The sequence below is a fragment of the Tursiops truncatus genome, chromosome 13, assembly GCF_011762595.2.
Source record: "Tursiops truncatus isolate mTurTru1 chromosome 13, mTurTru1.mat.Y, whole genome shotgun sequence".
Lineage (NCBI taxonomy): Eukaryota > Metazoa > Chordata > Mammalia > Artiodactyla > Delphinidae > Tursiops > Tursiops truncatus.
In genome coordinates, this window is record NC_047046.1 from 34783192 (window position 1) to 34806374 (window position 23183).

Consider the following 23183-nt stretch of genomic DNA (forward strand, 5'->3'; position numbering starts at 1 on the left):
CAGTCTCAGAGCATATTCAGTCTCTCCCTTTGGCTTTTTCACTTTTGTCCTAAAACATGCCGAGTTTTCTAATTCTTCACCTGCTCAACTTCCTTTTCCCACCAAAACCTTTGCAACACACTTGATCCCTGGTAAAGGGGTTTCCTCACGACCCATGCCCTGAATCTCACCCAAGTTACAAGGCCTATACCCCCCGCTGACCTGAAGTTGCCTCCTTCTGCATAAGCAAATCTTCCTGCTGCCTAAAAGCCCTGGCCTTTCTGGTCCCCTCGGCCTTCCGGGCTTCTCCTCCCGGGGTCTCTAAGATGGATCTCCCTCCTCTGAAGTCTTGGCTTTGCTCTCTCTCCTCTCTTGGCTTCTCTTCCTCCGTTCTCTCCACCGCCCCTAACAATTCAGCTCTGCTCCGACTCTGTGAAGTCCTCACGGGCTCCTACCTGCTTCTCCCAGACACTCGACTGTCACCAGCAGCTAAACTTCACTCCTCATTCAAGCATCTTGCCAGCCTCCACGCCTGCACGTCCCACACCCGGAAAGGATCCCGCAGTAACTCCAGGCTGAGTTTCCCAAGAACCTTCACTTCCACAGGTCTCAGGTTCTAAGGATCAAATAATGAAAACCTGACAACACCTGTGAATTGAGAGGCGTTACTCAGGCTCCTGGACTCATCAGAAACACCTGGGAAATTCCGTGTTAAATGCCCCTTAGAACCAGAGACACAGGCAGTGTGACAGCACTGTGCCCTCTGACAGGTTACACAACTCAATGTGACCAAGAGCAATTCAATTTCGACCTCATGCTCTGCCTACAGCAAGTGGGGAATCTCTTCTAAGTTTCTGCTTGTTTTGTTGGGAAGGGGGGTTGTTTGTTTTTCCTTTCAGTTCTCACCCCAGCCCATGTGCAATGATCCAGGGACCACTACCACCTCATAGGCCTGAAGGCTCATCTACTGCCTTCTGACATAAGGTTTCCTGCAGCACAAGTTCCAGTCTGTCCCTCTGCTTTGCCCAAGACAGATCCGCCTACTGGCTATTCTTTGCTGTAAAGACAACTGTGCTCTGAGACAATCAGTTTATTCTTAGGGGAAAACAATTAATTTCAACCATCACATGCGTTCCCCAACAGCCACTGATTCACATCAGCTCATCCTCTGATATCTGGCTTACACAAAAACACAAAGACTTGCCAGATGACAACTGAATGAACGTGATGTATGTAACAAAATCTGTACTCTGTTGCTTCACTTCCTCTTTTTTTTTTTTTTTAAGACAGTGAAACCTTTATAAGGAAGAAGATTAATTCTTCCCTTGGTCTTTAAGGACCATTCTCTCCTGACAACCACTTAGCTGAATCCCCCAAATCTAACTTGAAAAAACAACAATCGCACACTGTCAAGCAAGTTGTTCCTGGGGACTTTAGAAATCTACAACACCTACAACCGAAGAGGTCAGTTTTATGGGGACATTTGGACAAAACTCGCCTGTTCACTGGCTAGAGCAAACCTCTAGAGCAAACCTCTCAGCTAATCCTACATGTAAGTTTTCAGCAGTATACATTTTGGAATCTTCTCTGTGCCCCAGAACACACAATATGGATCTAATTAGGCCCAGCTGCTTTACGTTAGTAATAAAATTGAAAGAAAAAGAGAGAGAGAAGTGGAGGTCGGTGGCTTTGTTCGTCCCCTCCTATGCCCGGCGATGGCCAGGCCGGTGCATCCCCAACGCTGACTCCAGGCAAAACACGCTCCTTAAAAACCCCAGCGAGCCTGGTACCCTGCTCAGCGCTGAAACTTTTCAGCTGCTGAGTTTTCACTCGCTGGAAGAGATTTACTGAGCGGCTGGAGCCCAGCGCTCTGACCCCACCCCCGCGGCCCCGGCGCGCCCCGCCCGCCCCTCGGCTCCCGGGACTTACACGAGCGCGGACGGACAGGGCATCTGGTTCCAGGCACAGTTGTACTGAGCCTGAATAAAACTCTCACTTCCTTCCAGCACCGAGCAGCTCACGTTCTTGTTCACGATGTAGGCGCACCAGTTCCTGGGGTGGAGAGAGAGGGAGAAGGGCACGGTATAAACCGGGAGAACAATGAGGCTGGGGGAGACGGGACGAGCCGACCCGGCGGCTGACCGCGCGGGGCTCGGGGAGCTCGTCGTCCTCGCGGAGGCGGGAGCACGACCAGCAGATATTCGGACGGTGCGCGGGTGCGCCTTTGGAGAGAGTGCACCTTTATCCCACAAAAGACAGACGGGAAGAGCCCCCACGGCCCCAGGGGCCCCAGTAATTCCCGGGGGGAGTTTCCTGATCGCCCTGCTCTGCGGGACACTCCTTGCGCCCCACGGCCCCGGAGGCAGCACTGCTGGAGGCGAGGGCGAGGTTGCCCGGGACGCCCCGCGCCGGCCACGGAGCGCGCGGCCACCGCGGAAGAGGCGCCGCCCCGGCAGCCCGAGGGGGAACCCCGGCTGCGGCTCCTCGCCTCGGCAGGGCAGCTTCGGGGCCGGCGGCCGGTCGGGGAAGGGCAGGCGGGGGCCCACGGCTGTAGGCCGTCCTGGGGCAAGGAGAGGCCGCGCACTTACTTGTTCCTGGCGCTGGGCCGCGCGGGGTGCCTGGGCTGAGGGTCGGCGTGGCACAGCCCTGCGCCGCCCAGGGCCAGCAGCGCCAGAGCCCAGAGCCAGGGCGCGCGGGGCCGGGGCCGTGTCCGCTGCCACATTCTGTGCGCGGCGGGCGCGACCAGCCGGCCGGATCCGGAGCGCGGGTCGGGCGAGCGCCGGGAGGTTGCAGGCTGCCCGGGCGCGGCCGAAGGCAGGAGGCTCGGGCGCTGCGCGGCGCCCCCACCCGCGCTCCGCGGCCGCCCCCTGCGGCTTCTCGCTCCCACTTCTCCTTTTCCGCCCCGTGCTCCCGCGCTTCTCCCCCTCAGTGACGCACAGGTCCCCCCGGGTGCCGCCCTCTTTATTTCACTTCCCTCTCCGGAACGTGACTCTCGCTCCACCACGTCTGTCTCCAGTCCTCTTGCTTCTCGGCAGGGGGTTGTGGGGCGTGAAAGGGCTGTAGGGTTTGGGAGAAGGGTCTCTGTTACAGAATTTCCAATTACTCATTCCTTTGGTCTCATCCCAGGAGCGGGGCAACTCCGCCTCCCACCTTCCAGCAGGCGCGCCCGGCCCCTCGGGAAGGGCCGCCGTCAGCGAGTCTGGCGGTCCACACGTCGGGCCTGGGTGCCGGCTTCCCAGGGCGAAGGAGGAACATCTTTATCAGTCCTTTATCGGATTCCGATTTCCTCCTCTGGCAAGACGCGGCCATTCCTCCGCATTTGAACTTGAGAGTTTAGGGGAAATGAACGCGGGTCCCCTTCTCTTTCTTTCCCTTACGCATCCATTAAATAGTTTCTAAGTCAACGTGCGGGGCAGCAGGGGACACTGGAAGCGACAGCCCCACCACTTCCCAGCAGATTCTGAAGCACAGCATCCGGCTCTAGTATACAGATCATCTCTCGCAGCCTCTGCTTCTGATGTCCTATTCTGAACTTTCTTTTTCTATCAATATTAAAGACATTTACCCCACAACAATCGCCTTTGCTTCTAGACAGTTCAGACACTGCTAGACATTTGTCGTTTCACTTGCTTGCATATTTTCTGCCTATTTTTTTGGGGCAGTTTTCAATCCTGTTATTTAATATGATTATATAATGAGCCATAATTATAATTTACCATAGATCTTAAATTTTCCTTTAAAAATACTACTTAATGGCTGTATAGTATTTCATTTTATTTCTGCCTGTTTTTGAGTTACACTAATCTCTACCAATTTCTTTTGGGGATGAAGCAACTCTGCAGAAGAATGTTACATAAAATCCCCACTGGAGTGTTGTGTTCTTGGGGTGAGGAGAGAACTATATATTGATATTTGAGTTAACTTACTGCATCTAATGAACCGGAGTGGGGTTATGTGTAGACTGCATAGATTAACTGCAATATCTGTGAGTTGACGGGACACTGTTGGCTGTGAATTGTGATGTGGACCATAATAACACTCTGCTATGTTCCCTACTGTAACTAGATGAAACTAGTGGTCCATTTTACTTGATATGCTTTGATGATGTTGTAGGGCCTTTTGATTTGCAAATAGAAGAAAATTCCCTAAGTAGAAACTTCACAAGAGCGAAGCAGAAAAATACACCATGTAAGGACATAGTCTGTCCATGAACTCTCTAAATGGAAGATCATGCAAATAATGGACTGATGTCATCCCAGCCTTCGAAAGAGCCACCCTGAGGGGGAAGGAACAGAAAGGGATAAAAAGCTGTCTTGCATAACCCTATCTCTATCTTTCTGCGTGGCTTCCCTATCCTTCCCATCCTAACACCATTTTTGTCCATGAAGTGTCTTAGGGAAGAAGCAGAGCACAGAAATGAAGGAGAGGGACAGAAGGGGAAAAATGGAGGAAACACACAAGTTGTGTATGTCTACAGCTGACAGCTAACAAACCACAACTTCTCTTAAATACTGGTAATTCTCAAACTTGAGAGTGGGTCAGACTGATCAAATCACATCTAGTTTTTTCATTGACTCAAAGTTATACCGGGAAGCTGTCTTCCAGTCCAAGAGTTAGGGACCAACTTTTTATTGAGATGACCACGACACCAAATTTAATCAGCTATAAATGGCATTTATCAGTAAATAAATGTTATTCTGAGAATCTGGTATGTGCGAGGCACCTTGCAAAAATAGTAAGTCATGGGTGAGTGAACACGGACGGGGGGCTGTGTTTACAGAGCTCCCAGGCCTTCCTGTGCAACGAACCATGTGATGTTTCTGATGTGCAGTCAGATAAGTTAGACAATATTTGTCCCATGCATCTCTCTAGACACATTTCCACGGGTACCCACTGTGGGGCTGCTCTGGGAAGATGGAAGGCTTGAGGCCAAGATCTCAAAAGACCCTTTTCTTTTTTTCTTCTCTAGCCAGAGGAAGGGACCCTTCAGACTCAGGAAACAGAGAGACTTCCAGAAGAAGCAAAGCAGGAGAGGCTTCCTGGGGAGAGGGTGGAAGCACCTCAAGAAACAGTCTAACTGGGCAGATCATCTGGTCCCAGTCATAAGCAACAGAGTGGAAATGATGGGCAGAATGCTGCACGTGTGAATTCTTTGTAAGCCGCCAACTTCCTCAAATAAGCACTTGAAAGCTGTCAGTTTCCTGTAACAATCCAAAGTAATTTCTTTCTCTTTTAAAACAAACATGCCCCATAGTGACTTATATTCTTGATTGTGTCACCAACTTACAGAACCGAACTTGGGTCTGCTCTCCCCATGAGCAGCAAAGCCAATCTACTGATACCGGGTTGTGGTGAAGGAAAGTACAGCATTTATTGCAGGGCACCAAGCAAGGAAAACAGGCAGCTCATGCTCAAAAGACTCGAACTCCCCTTTGGCTTTCAGGGAAGGGTTTTAAAGGCAACATCTGGGGTGAGGGTCGCAGGATGTGTGATCAGCTCGTGGACTTTCTTTTGATTGGCTGGTGGGGAGGTAACAGAGTGATGTGGCAGGACCCTTAAGCATCAGTCCTCTGGTTCCACGTGCTTATGGTCAGCATCCTCCACCGGGGTGGGGGGGGGTGTCTTAGTTCCTGCAGAACAACTCAAAAATATGCGTCAGATTGTTGTGTACATCCCTTGAGGAGGAACTAGGACTCTGTTTTATTGCTCAACTGTTGTTTAAGCTACCGTTACTTTTCTTGCTTGACTGCTTTTCCTTTGTTTCTGCATTCCCTCACTTCTCTAATTAGTAACTGCTTGAGTCTGCTCTTTGGAACGCAGGCAAGGCCTGAGAGACTAAAGCCTTTTTCTCTACAAAGAAGAAACAGGGAACACAGAGGGGCTTTTGTACCCAGAGAGGAATCACAGGGTCCTGCTAGGTTACAATCTCCACTTCTTTTTTTTTTTCTCTTTTTTTTTTTTTTGCAGTACGCAGGCCTCTCACTGTTGTGGCCTCTCCCGTTGTGGAGCACAGGCTCCAGAGCACAGGCTCAGCGGCCATGGCTCACGGGCCCAGCCGCTCCGCGGCATGTGGGATCTTCCCGGACCGGGGCACGAACCCATGTCCCCTGCATCGGCAGGCGGACTCTCAACCACTGTGCCACCAGGGAAGCCCCTTTTTTTCTTTTTTTTTTTAAATAAATTTATTTATTTTATTTATTTATTTTTGGCTGTGTTGGGTCTTCGTTGCTGGGCACGGGCTTTCTCTAGTTGTGGCGAGTGGGGGCTACTCTCCGTTGAGGTGCACGGGCTTCTCATTGCGGTGGCTTCTCTTGTTGCGGAGCACAGGCTCTAGGCACGCAGGCTTCAGTGGTTGTGGCACATGGGCTCAGTAGTTCTGGCTCGCGGGCTCTAGAGCGCAGGCTCAGTAGTTGTGGCGCATGGGCTTAGTTGCTCCGCGGCATGTGGGATCTTCCCGGACCAGGGCTTGAACCTGTGTCCCCTGCATTGGCAGGGGGATTCTTAACCACTGCGCCACAAAGGAAGCCCTCCACTTTTCTTGATATGCCTCAGTCCTGAGGGGAACAGGGGCTGGACAAGAAAGGGAATAAGGTTTTGTTTATTTATTTATTTTTGGCTGCACGCGGGCTTTCTCTAGTTGCGGTGAGCGGGGGCTACTCTTCGTTGCGGTGCGCGGGTTTCTCATTGCAGTGGCTTCTCTTGTTGCAGAGCACGGGCTCTAGGCACGCGGGCTTCAGTAGTTGTGGCACACGGGCTCAGTAGTTGTGGTTCGCAGGCTCTAGAGTGCAGGCTCAGTAGTTGTGGTGCATGGGCTTAGTTGCTCCGTGGCATGTGGGATCCTCCCGGATCAGAGCTCGAACCTGTGTCCCCTGCATTGGCAGGTGGATTCCTAACCACTGCACCACCAGGGAAGTCGCAAGAAAGGGAATAAGATTTCGGATAGAGAGGATAATCATAAACTCAGTAGGGGAATTCGGATTTAGGGGGACTCAGTCCCATTAACTAAAGCAAAAATGCAAAGTAGAACTATTTCATAAAATCCATTCCTTCACTATTGGTCATGATAAAAGAGCTCATCAGGCTCTGTACTTGGGGGGTACTTCTCGTGAAGCAGTGAGCCTGCTGGACCCCTACCACACCCAGACTCCCTTCAGTTGCCTAGAGGAGGAGAGTGGGTGACCATTACAGAGGCAGCAGGCGGGTTCATTGCCTCCACCCCACCACCAGTCATCTGGGCACAAGACATTTGATCAAGATGAACTGATCTGCATCTAGGATGTGGTCAAGAGTCATATGACTTGGCCTGGGTGTCCCAACCTACTCATTCCTCATCTTTTGTTTTCTAGAACTCAAAAAAAGTCTCCCCTGATTTCTAGCTGTAATTTTAGGTGTCTTAACTTCTTTGTGCTGTTTACTAATGATGAAAAACGGAAGTCCTTGAAGATAAGATATCTTGCATAAATTTTGATTGCAAAGCATTTCTAACATAATACACCCTCAGAAAATGTCTTACACATTCTTAAGTTAGTGATCTTTGTTTATTTGTTTTTGTTTTTTTAAGTGCGGTTGGGTAGGGAAGGAGAGACAGAAATGCCTCCAAGGAAAATGAACTGGCTGCACCACGTAGCTTGGTCTCTGCTTTGGAACGCCAAGATTTGGTTGATACAATTTTGTGTAGCTCCATTCGCCATAGGCACAGCATTTGACAAGGCACCTTTGGAAAGAAGTCAGTGAGTCCCCAGACTTCAAAATTTACAAACAAGGGCTACTTTCCCATCTTGTCAAAGGCTTTGCTCAAATAGACCCAAACTGAACAAAGAACAGTCGCTCTCTTCATTTTTTCCTAACTGTATATTTGCAAATATCCCATCAGCTATACAGAGCTAAAGATTCAAAGTCTCTTTATCTTCTGAACCCAAGACTGATCTTATTTATCAATTGATTGATTTAATAGCATTGTGAAAGATGATGGCCATTATGTTAATCATCTTTCATGAGAGATGCCAGGAGCATACCTCCCTTTATGGGTCAGGGGTGTGTGCCTTAATACATGCTAAACTATCATCTGAGACCTTCAAAACTGCGAAAAGTTGAAATTATGCCTGAAATCACACATGAAAAAAAATGTTTAGGAGCTCATGCAATGGACTTAGCATACTGTTCAAAACTGGGTACCCTCACCTCCTGAGCAGAACGACGGGGACAAATCAAAAGCCTCCCAATCCTCCATTTCCTCTTCTGGAAAGGGGATGTCTCATGTAGCTGTTGGGAGGGTGCATTGTGTTACCACAGGTACACTGTTTAGCACAGTGCCTGGCACAGGGTAAGTGGAGGATAAATTTTCACAACTGTTATTGTTACCACTTTGGTACTGCAAAAAATTTGCAGTCAGGTCCAGGAGCTTTGTCATCTTTTTGTTGTGTCCACTGATGTGGGAAGCTGACCATCTACTGCAGTTCTTCTTTCCAAATAAGAAATATATATCAAGAGAGCACGTGCACAACTCAATCAGAATGACTCTAAGTGTGGTCGTCGGGAACAGAACACTGGGTTCTTGACTTCTAGCTCAGTTTTCTTTCTACTGCTCTCCAAGAGAAAACGTATAGCTCAGCTGATTGTTTAGGAGATTTCATCCTCTACATTGCAAAGGAATTTATTTTAGGACAATTCAATGAAATCTTTGGGAGGATTAATAACTCTATAAAAATAAACTCAGATCATCAGGCAATTCGATAATAAGTTTCTTCTTCTTCCTCAAACAGATGAAACTAGTAACTAATTCCATTTCCTTTAATTTTTTTCAGATGTTGCTTAGATCTAAAAATGCTTCCTATAGCTAACTGTGGGCCATATACTGCATTTGAGAATTCAGTGCTGTCACACTGATGGTGTGGTTTTGAACACATTTTTTTCTTCATAAGAAATATGGCAAAAATAGGCTCTTAGAATTTTGTTTGTTTACAAGAGAATTATAATAGCTTAGGCAATAATGCTTTCATATATATGAGTCACATCAAACTATGTTGTATAGTTCATGATTTATTTATGGAATGAGAGTCAATTGTTCTGGAAACAACAGAGTATTTTAAATAGGCAGAATGTGTTTGATGATTGTAAAATAAATTGTTAAAGTTTAGGACAATCTTGGTCCATACTCATTAGAATAGTATTCATGAGCAAATGAACTCTTTCTAGTATTTCAGGTTGTGCAGTTCTAAACCATGTTTCAAGTATTTAAGTATAGTCAGCTCTCATTATTTGGTGTCGTATGTTCTATTAAGTTGCTGCAAACACTGAATTCATGAATACTGAACAATTGCTTGCAGAGGAAATACAGGAGTAAGAAGCCTCTGGTCAAAATGTTTTTGTCAACCAATCAATACATAACCTTCTTTTCTGTGTGTTTCTATTTAAAGACACCTTGTTTGATATTTATTATTGATTCATTGACAGTGAACTCACAGCCAACCCCACTATAACTTGTGCCTGAACTAAGCTTATCTCAAACACATGTTTTCTCCATAAGGCACATCACAGCCTTCTTGCGCTAAGGAACACAAGACAGCGCTTCAGCACTGCGCTTGGGGGCCATTTTAAACAACGAAATCACCAAAAAAAGCACAAAAATGCAAAAAGCATAGAATTCAATTTTCCAGGAAAAGGACACTTCTTTACAGTATGAGACCTAAAACAAGAAGGCAGAGCACTGCCTTGCTAGACCTCCGCTGGAAATGTGCACAGTTGGGCAAGTCAACATTTTTGCCACTCTGCTCAGGTCCACCGATGGCCACGAAAGTGCTCTAAGTATTGCTTTTGTAGTTAAAAATAAATTCCGTGAAGAGGCAACTTCACAAAATATAGAATCTGTGAATAATAAAGATTGACTGTATTTCAACTTAAGTCTGGGAACTTTAAGAAAATATTACATCTGGGAGGAAAAGGCAAAGTTCTTGGAATTTTGTGGCCATCAATAGATTTGTTTCATCAGTAAGCATATTGAGGAAGTTCTGCGTATGGAACACTGCCAGGCAATATGTGAGCCAGAGAAAAAAAGATTTAGTTCTTTACCATCTTAATTGGCTGGAAAGCAAAACACACATGTATGAAATGACCTAACACATACAAAGTTACATTCAGTAAATAAAATATTGCATAGTAAAAACAGTGTACCTAGGTTATGATAAAGAAACAGAGCCTGAGGCAATCAGAAAAGTTCAGTATTAATTAGGAAAGACCGTGGAGAAGTGTGGGTTTGAGTTGAGTATTTCATTTTTTGTTTTGTTTTGCTTTGCTTTAAATCAGCTATAATATCAAAACCGAATGTGATTTGCAAGAGAGGAAGGAGCAATTAATGTGACCTTGTACACTGTATGTGTTTAGTAAATAAAGACATGGGCCAGCTTGTAGATTAGCTAAGCCAAAGTGTGTGGCCTTAGAAGTAGCCAGGAGGTTGCAGCAACGTGAATGGACCTAGAGAGTATCAAACTAAGTGAAGTCAGTCAGACAGAGAAAGACAAATATATCACTTATATGTGGAATGTAAAAAAAAAAAATGATACAAATGAATTTACTTGCAAAACAGAAACAGACTCACAGAGATAGAAAACAAACTTATGGTTACCAAAGGGGAAAGGGAGGAGAGGGATAAACTGGGAAATTGGGATTAACAGATACACACTACTATACATAAAATAGATAAACAAGGACCTACTGTAGAGCACAGGGAACCATATTCAATATCTTATAATAACTATAATGGAGAAGAATCTGAAAAAGAATATATATTTTTTATTTATATATATGTATAACTAAATCACTTTGCTGTACACTTGAAGCATTGTAAATCAACTATATTTCAATTTAAACAATTTAATTAAGTTAAAAAAAAAAGTAGCCAGGAGATAGGTGAGGTGGGGAGGCCAGTTGGGATTGAGGGGTAATGAACACGAGGAAAGGGTGAGGATGTGTCACTGTTAAAAAGTACAATATAGGTTGGTAGAAAAAACAAACAAACCTCTAGTTCTTTTTTCCCCTCATCTAAAGAGAGGTAGGGTGACCAGATGTCCCTGATTTGCCCAAGCCAGTCCCAGGGTACTCCTGTTGTGGATCAGTTGACACTGTTAATTATCCTTAGTGTCTCCTTTCATCTTCCAAAGTGCCTGGGTTTGGACAATAAATTATATGGTCACTCTAAGGACCTAAAATGAACTGAAAATCACAACTCTGTTTAACACCAATATAGTGTTTATAAAAACTGAATGAAACATTAGTAAATATCAATGCAAATGACAAAATCAGAAAATAGGAATGAATTGGACTGCTGTAAGTCATAATTTTACTCAGGGCAAGTGCTTCTGTTCTGTTATTGCCTCATGCAGTTTATTTATTTATTTATTTATTGGCTGCGTTGGGTCTTCGTTGCTGTGCCTGGGCTTTCTCTAGTTGTGGCGAGCAGGGGCTACTCTTCATGGCGGTGTGCGGACTTCTCATTGTGGTGGCTTCTCTTTGTTGCGGGGCACAGGCTCAAGGCACGCGGGCTTCAGTAGTTGTGGCTCGCGGGCTCTAGAGAGCAGGCTCTGTAGTTGTGGCGCATGGGCTTAGTTGCTCCGCGGCACGTAGGATCTTCCTGGGCCAGGGCTCAAACCCGTGTCCTCTGCATTGGCAGGTGGAATCTTAACCACTGCGCCACCAGGGAAGTCCCTGCCTCATGCATTTTGGTGACGTATTATATTTTAGAAAGTTGATTAGGCACTGGAGACTTGGTTTGTTTAGTTGGTTGTTGATGAAGCTGGTTATTTTTTATTTATTTATTTATTTATATTTTTTTGCGGTACGCAGGCCTCTCACTGTTGTGGCCTCTCCCGTTGCAGAGCACAGGCTCCGGACACGCAGTCTCAGCGGCCATGGCTCACGGGCCCAGCCGCTCCGCGGCACGTGGGATCTTCCCGGACCAGGACACGAACCCGTGTCCCCTGCATCGGCAGGTGGACTCTCAACCACTGTGCCACCAGGGAAGCCCATGAAGCTGGTTATTTGCATGAACTTTCCTTGGCTCTGTCTTCTCAGACGTAATCATTTTAAACGTCATCCCCAAGAGCTACGGAAGAAGAACACAGTGCCGTGGCTACATTCTGCTTAAATGCTCCGGCCCAGCCACAGCTCCTTTAAATAGTGCAGAGCAGGGAAGACCCTACTCAACAGCGGCTCACAATCTAAACCCGCTAACATCTTTGAACACTTATTGGTTGAAGAGACTAAAACAACATAAATAATCAGCCATGAGCAGATAAAAGTTGCTAATGTCTTTTGACTAACGGTAACTACAATGTGAGACCAGAGTTTCACATTCAGAGAATGTTGAGGGGTCAAGGAAGAAAACTGCCTTCGTTTTTTATTGCATTCTCACATGTTTTTCCCCATCTTTTAAAAATATCAAAACAAACTACGGGACTTCCCTGCTGGTCCAGTGGTTAAGACTCCGCGCTCCCAATACAGGGAGCCTGGGTTTGATCCCTGGTCGGGGAACTAGATCCGGCATGCCGCAAATAAAGATCCCGCACTCTGCAACAAGATCCTGCATGCAGCAACAAAGACCCCGCATGCCGTAACTAAGAGCCGGCGCAGCCAAACAAACAAATAATAACATCTAATTAAAAAAACAAAACTTTATTCTCTGAGTATTCTGAGGTTATGCTTTCCAAAGCGCTGTTGGGGGCAAAGTGGTGTCAGGATTCCTGGGAGAAATAGGAAGGACATTAGAAAACGGGCACCAGAATTCAGTTCCTATGTTTTTCAACCCTGAAAGAATCTTCACGTTCCTGCTGGGGATTCCAATTTCATAAAGGTTTTTAAAAAATAAATATTTGTAGATTGTGGTTTTCTAATGTAAATTTTATCAAAGGATAGCATTCTTGCCAACAAGTGCATAAAATGTGATAAGCTCACTGAATTTTTCACAAAGGGAAGGCAGCCGTGTGAGCAGCACCCAGATCCTGAAGCAAAACATGCCTTCAGGGCCCCTCACAGTCCCTGCAATCATTAACCCTCCCTTCCCCACAGTCACATCAATTCTGACCTCCAACACCATCACTTAAAGATTTGTTGAAGAAAAACTATTGATTTGTCTTATTTTGTCCATAATAACTGGCACAGTGCCTGGCACATAATACTTGTTTAATAACTTGTTTAATACTTGTTGAATGAGTGAAAGAAAGCAAACGGGTGTCTAACTTTTACAAGACAGTGGATCAAATTAACATACATAATATACTAGGGGGAAAGGGGCATTACACTGGGTGAGAACTGGGATCTGGGGATGCTAACTTGGACAAAAGTTGAAAACTCAAACTTCGAACAGAAGAGTACATTTTAGTTTTATCTTTTAACAAATGTAAACAATTTGAATAAATCTAATCCTCTGCAATTTTCCTTGGGCTTTAATCAACTCCGCTCACATCACATCCACTGTAACTGGTGAGGCCAACCTCCAGAGATCTTGTTTCTCTTTCTCATTTGTAAATGGACCCATGCAGCCAAGAAATGACTATTTTCAGCCCTTCTCCACCCCACTCTGAGGCCCAGTCAGTCAGAAAACAAAATAAGAGTCACCCTCTTCCTCAGCCAAAGCATGTGATCTCTGGCCAGAGCCCTTCCCGCCCTAATGAATGAGGTAATGAGGGGCCAAATAAGGTTTCATATGTATGTCGCCTCAGAATTACAGTTTATCTTCACTGTGCTTTTAAAAAGCTGGAATTAAGAACCTAGCGCTGCCAAATCACAGCTTAGAGAGATCTGTCAACTCTAGAGATAACAAATAAAAGGAAAACCCATTTCAAGCTTTGAACTGCTGCTCCTAGATGATTCCCAGGGAAACACAAATAAATTGTCTTCAGAGGACAGATTCATTATGAAAAACCTCATTAAGTTGGGGTTTTACATATTTCTTTAAGATACTTCCAACCTTTAAAGGAAGCAAGTCTGGAAATGGAAACTATTTTGCTTAGAGGATGAAACCCTCCAATTTACACCACCCCCCCGCCCCCGAAACATGTCATGCTTTATCATAGATGAACCTTCAAAGGCAAGGTGCAGAGATAAAGGCCAGACTGGAGAAACACACAAATCCACCAAATCCATTTAGTCTACATTAAAACTAGCCTTCAAAAACAGGAGTGTTTGATCCAGAAACAAATCTAATTTGCCTGAGGAGGAAGAGCAGGTCTTTTCCCTTTTTTACTTTTTTTCTAGTTATGTTTGATTGGAGGCCCATAAGCAAGTATAATCTTTGCATAAACTGTTCTCTGTGTGGAATTTTCTGCACGCCTGGAGAACTTCACCTATGAGACCCTGGCAGTCATTCGTTCTCTGAAGCTTTCCAGGTGCCTCCAAGCCCTCTCACATGTTGCAACATATAACTGATAAAGAATTGATAGAGGAATTGATTTAACAAATGAACAAATCAACAAGAAAAAGAATCCAGGGACTTCCCTGGTGGCGCAATGGTTGAGAATCCGCCTGCAACTGCAGGGGACACAGGTTCGAGCCCTGGTCTGGGAAGATCCCACGTGCCGTGAAGCAACTAAGCCCGTGCGCCACAACTACTGAGCCTGCAGTCTAGAGCCCGCGAGCCACAACTACTGAAGCCTGTGCGCCTAAGAGCCCGAGATTTGCAACAAGAGAAGCCACCGCAATGAGAAGCCCATGCACCACAAGGAAAAGTAGCCCCCACTCACGGCATCTAGAGAAAGTCCACGCGCAGCAATGAAGACCCAACAACGAAGACCCAATGCAGCCAAAAATAAATAAATGAATTTTTAAAAATAATAAATAAGTTCCCTCTGAGGAAGTGACATTTAAAAAAAAAAAAGAAAAAGAATCCAATAGAAAAATGGGCAATCTGCCCTTCACAGAAGAGGAAACGCAAATGGCCAATGAAAAATATGTTCAGCCTCATTAATAATCATGGACGTGCAGAGTAATACCTAAGTAATTAATTAATATCTAATGCAAATAGATACCACTATGTACTACCAGATTAAAATTTAAAAGCCTGACAATACCAAGTGCTAGTGTGAATGCGGAGAGAAACTCTCCCTCACTGCTAATGGGAGTGTAAGCTGGTACAACTGCTTTGGAAAACAGTTCTGGCGCTTCCCTTGTAGCGCAGTGGTTAAGAATCCTCCTGCCAATGCAGGGGACATGGGTTCAAGCCCTGGTCTGGGATGATGCCACATGCTGCGGAGCAGCTAAGCCCGTGCACCACAACTGTAGATGTGGCCTGTGAGCCACAACTACTGAAGCCCACATGCCACAGCTACTGAAGCCTGCGCGCCTAGAGGCCGTGCTCCGCAACAAGAAAAGCCACCGCAATGAGAAGCCTGAGCACACAATGAAGAGTAGCCCCCGCTTGCCGCAACTAGAGAAAGTCCATGCGCAGCAACAAAGACCCAATGCAGCCAAAAATCAATCAACCAATCAATTAAAAAAAAAAACAGTTCTGCACTACTTTTTACATTTGAACAGTCACGTACCCTAAAAGCCATCAACTGCACCCCTAGATGCATAACCTAGAGATGGATGAAAAAATTGGGGCTGCCAAGGGGAGAGCCTCAACACTATTCTTTTCATCTCAACAAGCCCAGAGTAAGCAGCAAACCCTATGCCATAGTGATGGTTCTATCTCTGTGCACAATTACTATTGTTCTTTTCAATGAATTAAAACAGTTTCACAGAGTTGTGATTAGAAATAATGGAATATGTTTAGCCCAGTTTCTAGGAATTTGTCTATTTCATCTAGGTTATCCAACTTTTTGGCATACTTTTTGGTTCATAGCAGTCTCTTATAACCCCTTTTATTTCTCTAGAATCATTAGTAAAGTCCTCACTTTCATTTCTGATATTAGTAATTTGTGTCTTTCTGTTTTCTGTAGTCCATCTAGTTAAAGATTGTCAATTTTGAACCAATTTTTGATATTAATTTTCTCTTTTTTTATACTCTATTTTACTTATCTCTACTCTGGTCGTTATCATTTCCTTCCTTCTACTAGCTTTGGGTTTCATTTGTTCTTTTTCTAGATCTTCAAGTTGTAAAGCAAGAGTGTTGATTTCAATCTTCTTATTTTTTAATATGAGCATTTATAGCTATAAATTTCCCCCCTCAGCAGTGCTTTCATTGTGTTCCATGTTTTGGAATATTATGTTTTCATTTTCATTAGTCTCTAAGTATTTTCTGATTTCCCTTGTGATTTTTTCCTTGATTCATTGGTTGTTTAAAAATGTGTTGTTCAATTTACACAAATTTATGAATTTTTAGTCTTCTATTTCATTTATTTTTAAAATTGAAATATAATTCACATACTATACAACTGACCCATTTAAAGTTTACAATGCAGTCGGTTTAGTACATTTACAAACATGTGCAACAATTACCACAGTCATTTTTGGAACCTTTTTTTTTTTGCGGTACGCAGGCCTCTCACTGTTGTAGCCTCTCCCATTGCGGAGCACAGGTTCCGGACGCGCGGGCTCAGGGGCCATGGCTCACGGGCCTAGCCACTCCATGGCATGTGGGATCTTCCCGGACTGGATCACGAACCCGTGTCCCCTGCATCAGCATATGGACTCCCAACCACTGTGCCACCAGGGAAGCCCTGGAACCTTTTTATCATCTCACGTAGAAACCCTATATTCCTTAGCTATCACCTCTGGTAGTAGTTTCCTAGGGAAACTTTGCCATTATAAAGTACCAAAAGCCAGGTGGCTTGAAACAACATAAATTGTCTCGGTTTTGGAGGCTACAAGTCTGAAATAAAGGTTTTGGCAGTGCCATGCTCTAAGAATCTCCTGTTTTAGTCTCCTTAGGCTGCTATAAGAGAATACCACAGACTGGGTGGCTCATAAATGAATTTATTTCTCACAGTTCTGGAAGCTGGGAAGTCCAAGATCAAGGTGTGGGCATATTTGGCATCTGGTGAGAACCTGCTTCTTGGTTCACAGAAGGCCGTCTTTTTGTTATGTCCTCACATGGTAGAAGGGATAAGGGATCACTCTGATGTCCCTTTTATAAAGGCACTAATCCCATTCATGTGGGCTCAACCCTCATGACCTAATCACTGTCCAAAAGTCCCACCTCCAAACACCCTCACGTTTGTGAATAGGTTTCAACATGTGAATTTGAGAAAGACACAAACATTCAGTCTGTAACACCTTCGTCGCCTCTTCTAGCTTCTAGTTCTTTGGTTTGTAGATGCATCATTCTCATCACATGGCCATCTTCTGCCCACATGTCTCCACACGATCTTCTCTCTGTTAGTGTCTGTGTCCAAAGTTTCCCTTTTCATAAGAACATGTTAGTTACATTGGGTTAGAGCCAACCTTAATGATCTCATTTTCACTTGATTACCTCTGTAAAGACCCTATTTCCAAACAAGACCAAATTCTGAGGTACTAGGGTTTGATCTTCAGGATCTTTGGGGGGCATACAATTCAATCCACAAGGTTAACTCTGTATCCTTTGGCTATCAGAACCCTACTCCTAGACACCCCCCACCCCACCACTAAGCAACCACTAATCTTTGTTTCTATAGATTTTCCTAAATTTTCATAGGAGTGGAATCATACAGTATGTGGTCTTTTGTGACTGGCTTCTTTCACTTAATGTTTTTGTAGTTCATCCATGTTGTAACACGTATAGGTACTTTCTTCATTATTATGGCCAAATACTATTTCACTGTGTGGATGTTAAAAATTTTGTTAATTCCTTGATGGACACCTTTTAGTTATTATGAGTAATGCTGTTATAACATTCATGTACAAGTTTCTGTGTGGGCAAATGATTTCATTGCTCTTGGGCATATACCAGGAATGGAATTACTGGGTCATGTGGTAATACTATGATTAATCATTTGAGAAACCACCTGATTCAGATTGTTCTCCAAAGTGACTGGATCATTTCACATTCCCACCAGCAATGCATGAGGCTTCTAATTTCTATACCTTCTTGACAAAATTTGCTGTTATCTGACTTTTTGATTATAGCCATCCTAGTGGATGTGACTTCTCATAGTGGTTTTGATTTGTGGTTCCCTGATGAATAATGAGGTTGCACATCTTTTCATGTGCTTGTTAGGCATTTGTGTATCTACTTTGGAGAAATGTCTATTCATATCCCTTGCCATTTTTAAATTGGGTCATTTATATTTTTATTATTCAGTTATAAGGGTTCTTTATATATTCTAGGTATGTCCCTTATCAGGCATATGATTTGTAAATATTTTCTCCCATTCTGCTGTGTTGTCATTTCATGTTGATAGTATGCTTTGAAGCAAAATTGTCTAATCTTGATGAAATCCAATTTACCTCATTTCCTTTTGTTGCTCTTGATTTTGGTGTCATATGTAAGAATTCTTTGCCAAATCCAAGGTCATGAAGATTTACCTCTATGTTTTCTTCTAGGAGTTTAAAATTTTTGCTCTTCTATTTAGGTCTTTGATACTTTTTGAGGTAATTTTTGTACATGGTGTGACGTGGGATCCAAGTTTATTTTTGCTTGTGACTGCCCAGTTGTCTCAGCACCATTTGTCAAAAAGACGATTGTTTTCCCTTTGGTTGATTCTTGACACCCTTGCTGAAAATCAATTGACCATAGAAGCATAGATTTATTTCTGAACTCTCTTTGGATAACTGTTGCTTTCTAGTAAATTGTGAAACTGAAAACTACATCTGCCTATTCATTGTTGCACATTTTCTCTTAGCCTCTGCTCATTTTTCTTCATTCTTTTTTCTCTGTTCAACCTGCATAATCTCTATCAATCTATCTTCAAGTTCACTAATTCTTTCTTCTGCCAGTTTAAATCTACTGTTGAGTCACTCTAGTGAATTGCTTATTTCAGTTATTGTACTTTTCAACTCCAGAATTTCCATATAGTTCTTTAACATTTTTCTTTTTATTGATATACTTAATTTGATAAGACATTGTCATTGCACCTTTAATTCCTTAACCAAGTTTTCCTTTAGTTCTGTGAACATATTGATAATGGCTAATTCAAAATATTTTTCTGTTAAATCTGACAACTAGTAGCTCTCACAGGTAGTTTCTGCTGCCTTCATTATTTCCAGTGTAGGAGTCATACTTCCCAATTTCTTTGCATCTCCTAATTTTTTGTTGGAAATGGCACATTTTAGATAACATATTGTAACAACTTTGGGTACTGGTTCACCATCTTCTGGGGCTTATTTCCTTACTTAGTGACTGGCTGGATTATTTTAGTGAAATCTGGGCCCCACCCCATCCCCCAGTGTTAAGTTGGATGCTCCTCTTCAGCGAGGCACAGCTCTAGGTGTGCCCCACAGTCACTCTGGGAGAACAGTGGTGGTGTTAGGGCTCTCTTCTCTTTCCTCAACCCTACAACCAGCTGTCAAACTCCATTAATAGCTGGTTGACTGCTCTATTTTTTATATCAATGCCCGGAACAAAAATTCCTGCACAAACTAATTTAATCAAAGTATGGCTTTTTTGATGGGGATGGAAGTTTCTGAGGTGTTTGATATTTGTTCTAACCCAAGGTGGGCTTCTTCCAGGTGTCTTATTGCTCCATTCTCTCCTGAAAACTAGCCAGCCTATATCTTCATTAGTTCCATGGACCTCTTCCCAATTCCCTATACAACCTCCACTATTTTTGAGAATGCTCTTAGGTTTAGATTTCTCCATGTTGTGAACGAAGCCAGTTCCTTTGCGAAGTGATTAGGAGCTATTTGTTTGACATGTTTATCTCCCCTCCTCCCTCTGAAACAAAATCTCAGAGCCAGGGCTCTGGAGCTGGGAATGATGGCAAATTTCTGAGTAACATCTGTGCCCTAGGAGCTAAACGTGGTAGAGGCGGCAGTAGCCCAAGATCCTCTTGGCTTGCTTCTCCTAGGGTGGAACCACCACCTCACGAGCTAGAGGAAGGGCTATCAAGGCTCCACTATTCTCAGCATGCCAGGTCCAAGGCGGAGCCTCCATCCCACAAGTGGGGCCAGGGAGGAAGGAGACAGCCCACACTTCTTGACCACACTGACCTGGGACTTAGCTTTCAGCAAAATGCAATTGTGGGCATGGTAAGAAACCACTGAAGTCTTGCTCCTCCTGGAAAGAAAGCCCTCTGGCTGGGAGATGGAGGGTCAAGGGAGCACAGGGTTCTTGGCTGTAGCAGTCTGGACTGGGGTCTCCACCTTGCTGAGCTGGGAGGTCGGAGGGGGACAATGAGGTTTGGTTTAAAATGCCACAGATCCTAAACTTTCTTACAGAATTTTCATAGATTTTCTTGAATAGATATTTCATTTACTGTTTGCCCTTAGGACCATTCCAAGAGGTTTTAAATGGCTGCTTTTAATACTTCTCACCAGCTACTGGGGAGCAGGGTCAGCAGAGCTCCTCAGGCTGTCTTAGCAAAAGTTAATCTCCCTCCACATTTTTTTTTTAAACAAACATCATCATGGAATTAATTTTCTTTTTTGACCACAGCGTGCAGCATGCAGGATCTTAGTTACCTGCAGGGATTGAACCTCCGTGCCCCCTGCAGTGGAAGCACCAAGTCCTAACCGCTGACTGCCAGGGAATTCCACTTTTTTAAAATTTAATTAATTTTTGGCTGCGTTGGGTCTTTGTTGCTGCATGCAGGCTTTCTCTAGTTGTGGTGAGTGGGGGCTACTCTTCATTGCGGTGCACGGGCTTCTCATTGTGGTGGCTTCTCTTGTTGCAGAGAATGGATTCCAGGCTCGAGGGCTCAGTACTTGTGACTTGCAGGGTCTAGAGCGCTGGCTCAGTAGCTGTGGTGCATGGGCTCAGTTGCTCCGCAGCAGGTGGGATCTTCCTGGACCAGGGCTCGAACCCGTGTCCCCTGCATTGGCAGGCGGATTCTCAACCACCGGGCGACCAGGGAACCCCCCTCCCCCGCCCCCCACTTAATTCTTAAAGCATAGGTTTGATTAGAACTGCTGGAAAACTTGTAGTTACTTGTATTGATTCAGTATTTCCTTAAAAGCCCAAAGCTTTAGAGGTCTGCTCCCAAATTAGATCTAATTTTATTTCCCATTGCACTCGAGTCAGACTGAGCTCCTTCCAAAGACATGCTCTTTTGTCTCATTGTCTTCCCTTATAGTGTCCTTTCAGCTCCTCCCTCCTTCCCCAAACTGCAGCATACATAAATCCTACATACCCATCAAGGCCCAGTTTCAGTGTCATATGCTCCGTCACCCCTCTGCAATTCACACTTACCTCTAGTCAGATTTAGTGATCATATCTTCTGTCCATGTAATTGCCTAACAAAGGGAAGAAAGTGATATCCATTGGAAACTCACCAAATGCCAGACCCTATACTAATCATTCAACTGTTTCATTTGATTATTAATCAACCTTACAAAATAGGTACAATTATCCTCATTTTAAAGATGAGAAAAACTGAGATACAGACAGGTTAAATAATTTGTCCTAGTCATAAAGCGGGTAAGTGTTAAAGCCTAGATTAGCATAGGCAGAGCTTACACAATGCTTCTTTAGCTCGGGGATCCAACATGTATGAAAAGAATATATGTAAATGTTTTACTCGGCATATAGAAGCTATTATCTCCTTCCACAGGTCAGATACGCTGGTTTGCAAAAAGCACATATATGTATTTGCTAAATTAATGAATTTATGAATGTTCCAATAAAAACCATTCTGTATTTATTTATTTTTATTTTTTATTTTTTTGCGGTACACGGGCCTCTCACTGCTGTGGCCTCTCCCATCGCGGAGCACAGGCTCCGGACGCGCAGGCTCAGCGGCCATGGCTCACGAGCCCAGCCACTCCGCAGCACGTGGCATCCTCCCGGACTGGAGCACGAACCCGTGTCCCCTGCATCGGCAGGTGGACTCTCAACCACTGCGCCACCAGGGAAGCCCTCATTCTGTATTTCAAACAACTAAGGCCAACTACTTCATAATTTTACATTTTGAAACATCCCAATAATCATATTTATAAATCTTATGAAACTGGCACTCCATTCTAACAATAGGATAATCTATATTCTATTATAAAAACATCAGGCAATCAGCACATGAACATTTAACACAAATGTAGCCAAAGCTCAATATATTATTACTTTTAAACACATATGATTGGTTTTTTAAAATGATTTTTGACTTTTCATTAACATTTGATACAGGGATCACTGTTGAACTGTCAGCAGTCCTTTTTTTCTTTTTCTTTTTTTTTTGGCCACACCCCACAGCTTGCAGAATCTCAGTTCCCCGACCAGGGATTGAACCCAGGCCACAGCTGTGAAAGCCCAGAATCCTAACCACGAGGCCACCAGGGAACTCCCAGCAATTCTTCGTACAAGAGATTCACTCTGCAAAACTACTAAAGAGAAGTATGCAATATGCTTAACAAATCAAGACATAATTCTAGTCTATGAAAACACGGAAGTAAACTTTTTCACTGAACTTGGTAGTCATTTATCAATATATCACAGAACTAGTGAAATCAGAAGAAATACAAAGTAAAAGATTTCTCTTTTAAATACCATCCTATAATTACTAGCCCAACATAACGAATGGTCTTGTATAAAGCATAAAAGTGAATTCCAGGGCTTCCCTGGTGGCACAGTGGTTGAGAGTCCGCCTGCCGATGCAGGGCACACAGGTTCGTGCCCTGGTCTGGGAAGATCCCACGTGCCGCGGAGCGGCTGGGCCCGTGAGCCATGGCCGCGGAGCCTGTGCTCGCAACGGGAGAGGCCACGGCAGTGAGAGGCCGGCGTACCGCAAAAAAAAAAAAAAAAAAAAAAATCCAATTATGTTTAATTATACCTAATAAAAAATTCAAATCTTCACCAGTGGACTAATAAATAGGTCAAGGTACGTAAGTTTTTATTTCCACTAAAATGAAAACATAGAAAAATGAAATGCTATGTTCCATTTCCACCAAGAATTTAACAAGAGCTTAAGAATAACTGAGGAGAAACACAAGTGAAAAAGATGTAAACAAATTCTATTAGTAAGATTTAAATATGGTACTACACAAAGATATAAATATTTTCTAGTCCATGTTATTTGTTTTATTGGAGTGTGGTCTAAAGAATCAGAATACTAGGAATTTATATTATCAGACATTATTTTACTTTGAAATTAGGCTTCCTAACATTAAAAAAATATATCTAATGTCTCTTTATTGCTTGTCACTTG

General features: G+C 43.9%; 1 protein-coding gene and 1 long non-coding RNA gene across 2 annotated transcripts in view; one reads left to right on the top strand and one right to left on the bottom strand.

The window, feature by feature from the left end:
- EMILIN2 (elastin microfibril interfacer 2) overlaps window positions 1-2882 on the bottom strand; it is a 50846-nt gene extending 47964 nt beyond the window's left edge. Inside the window, exons 1-2 of the mRNA XM_033837600.2 lie at window positions 2568-2882; window positions 1909-2031 (exon numbers count right to left, since the gene is read on the bottom strand). Of these exons, the coding sequence (XP_033693491.1) occupies window positions 1909-2031; window positions 2568-2701 (257 nt within the window). The 5' untranslated portion in view covers window positions 2702-2882. The remainder of the gene's footprint in view (window positions 1-1908; window positions 2032-2567) is intronic.
- LOC117307685 (uncharacterized) lies at window positions 1350-12987 on the top strand. Its single transcript, XR_012325339.1, has 3 exons — window positions 1350-1531; window positions 4949-5195; window positions 11818-12987. It is a non-coding gene; the product is annotated as an uncharacterized lncRNA (long non-coding RNA).
- Window positions 12988-23183: the final 10196 nt, after the last annotated feature.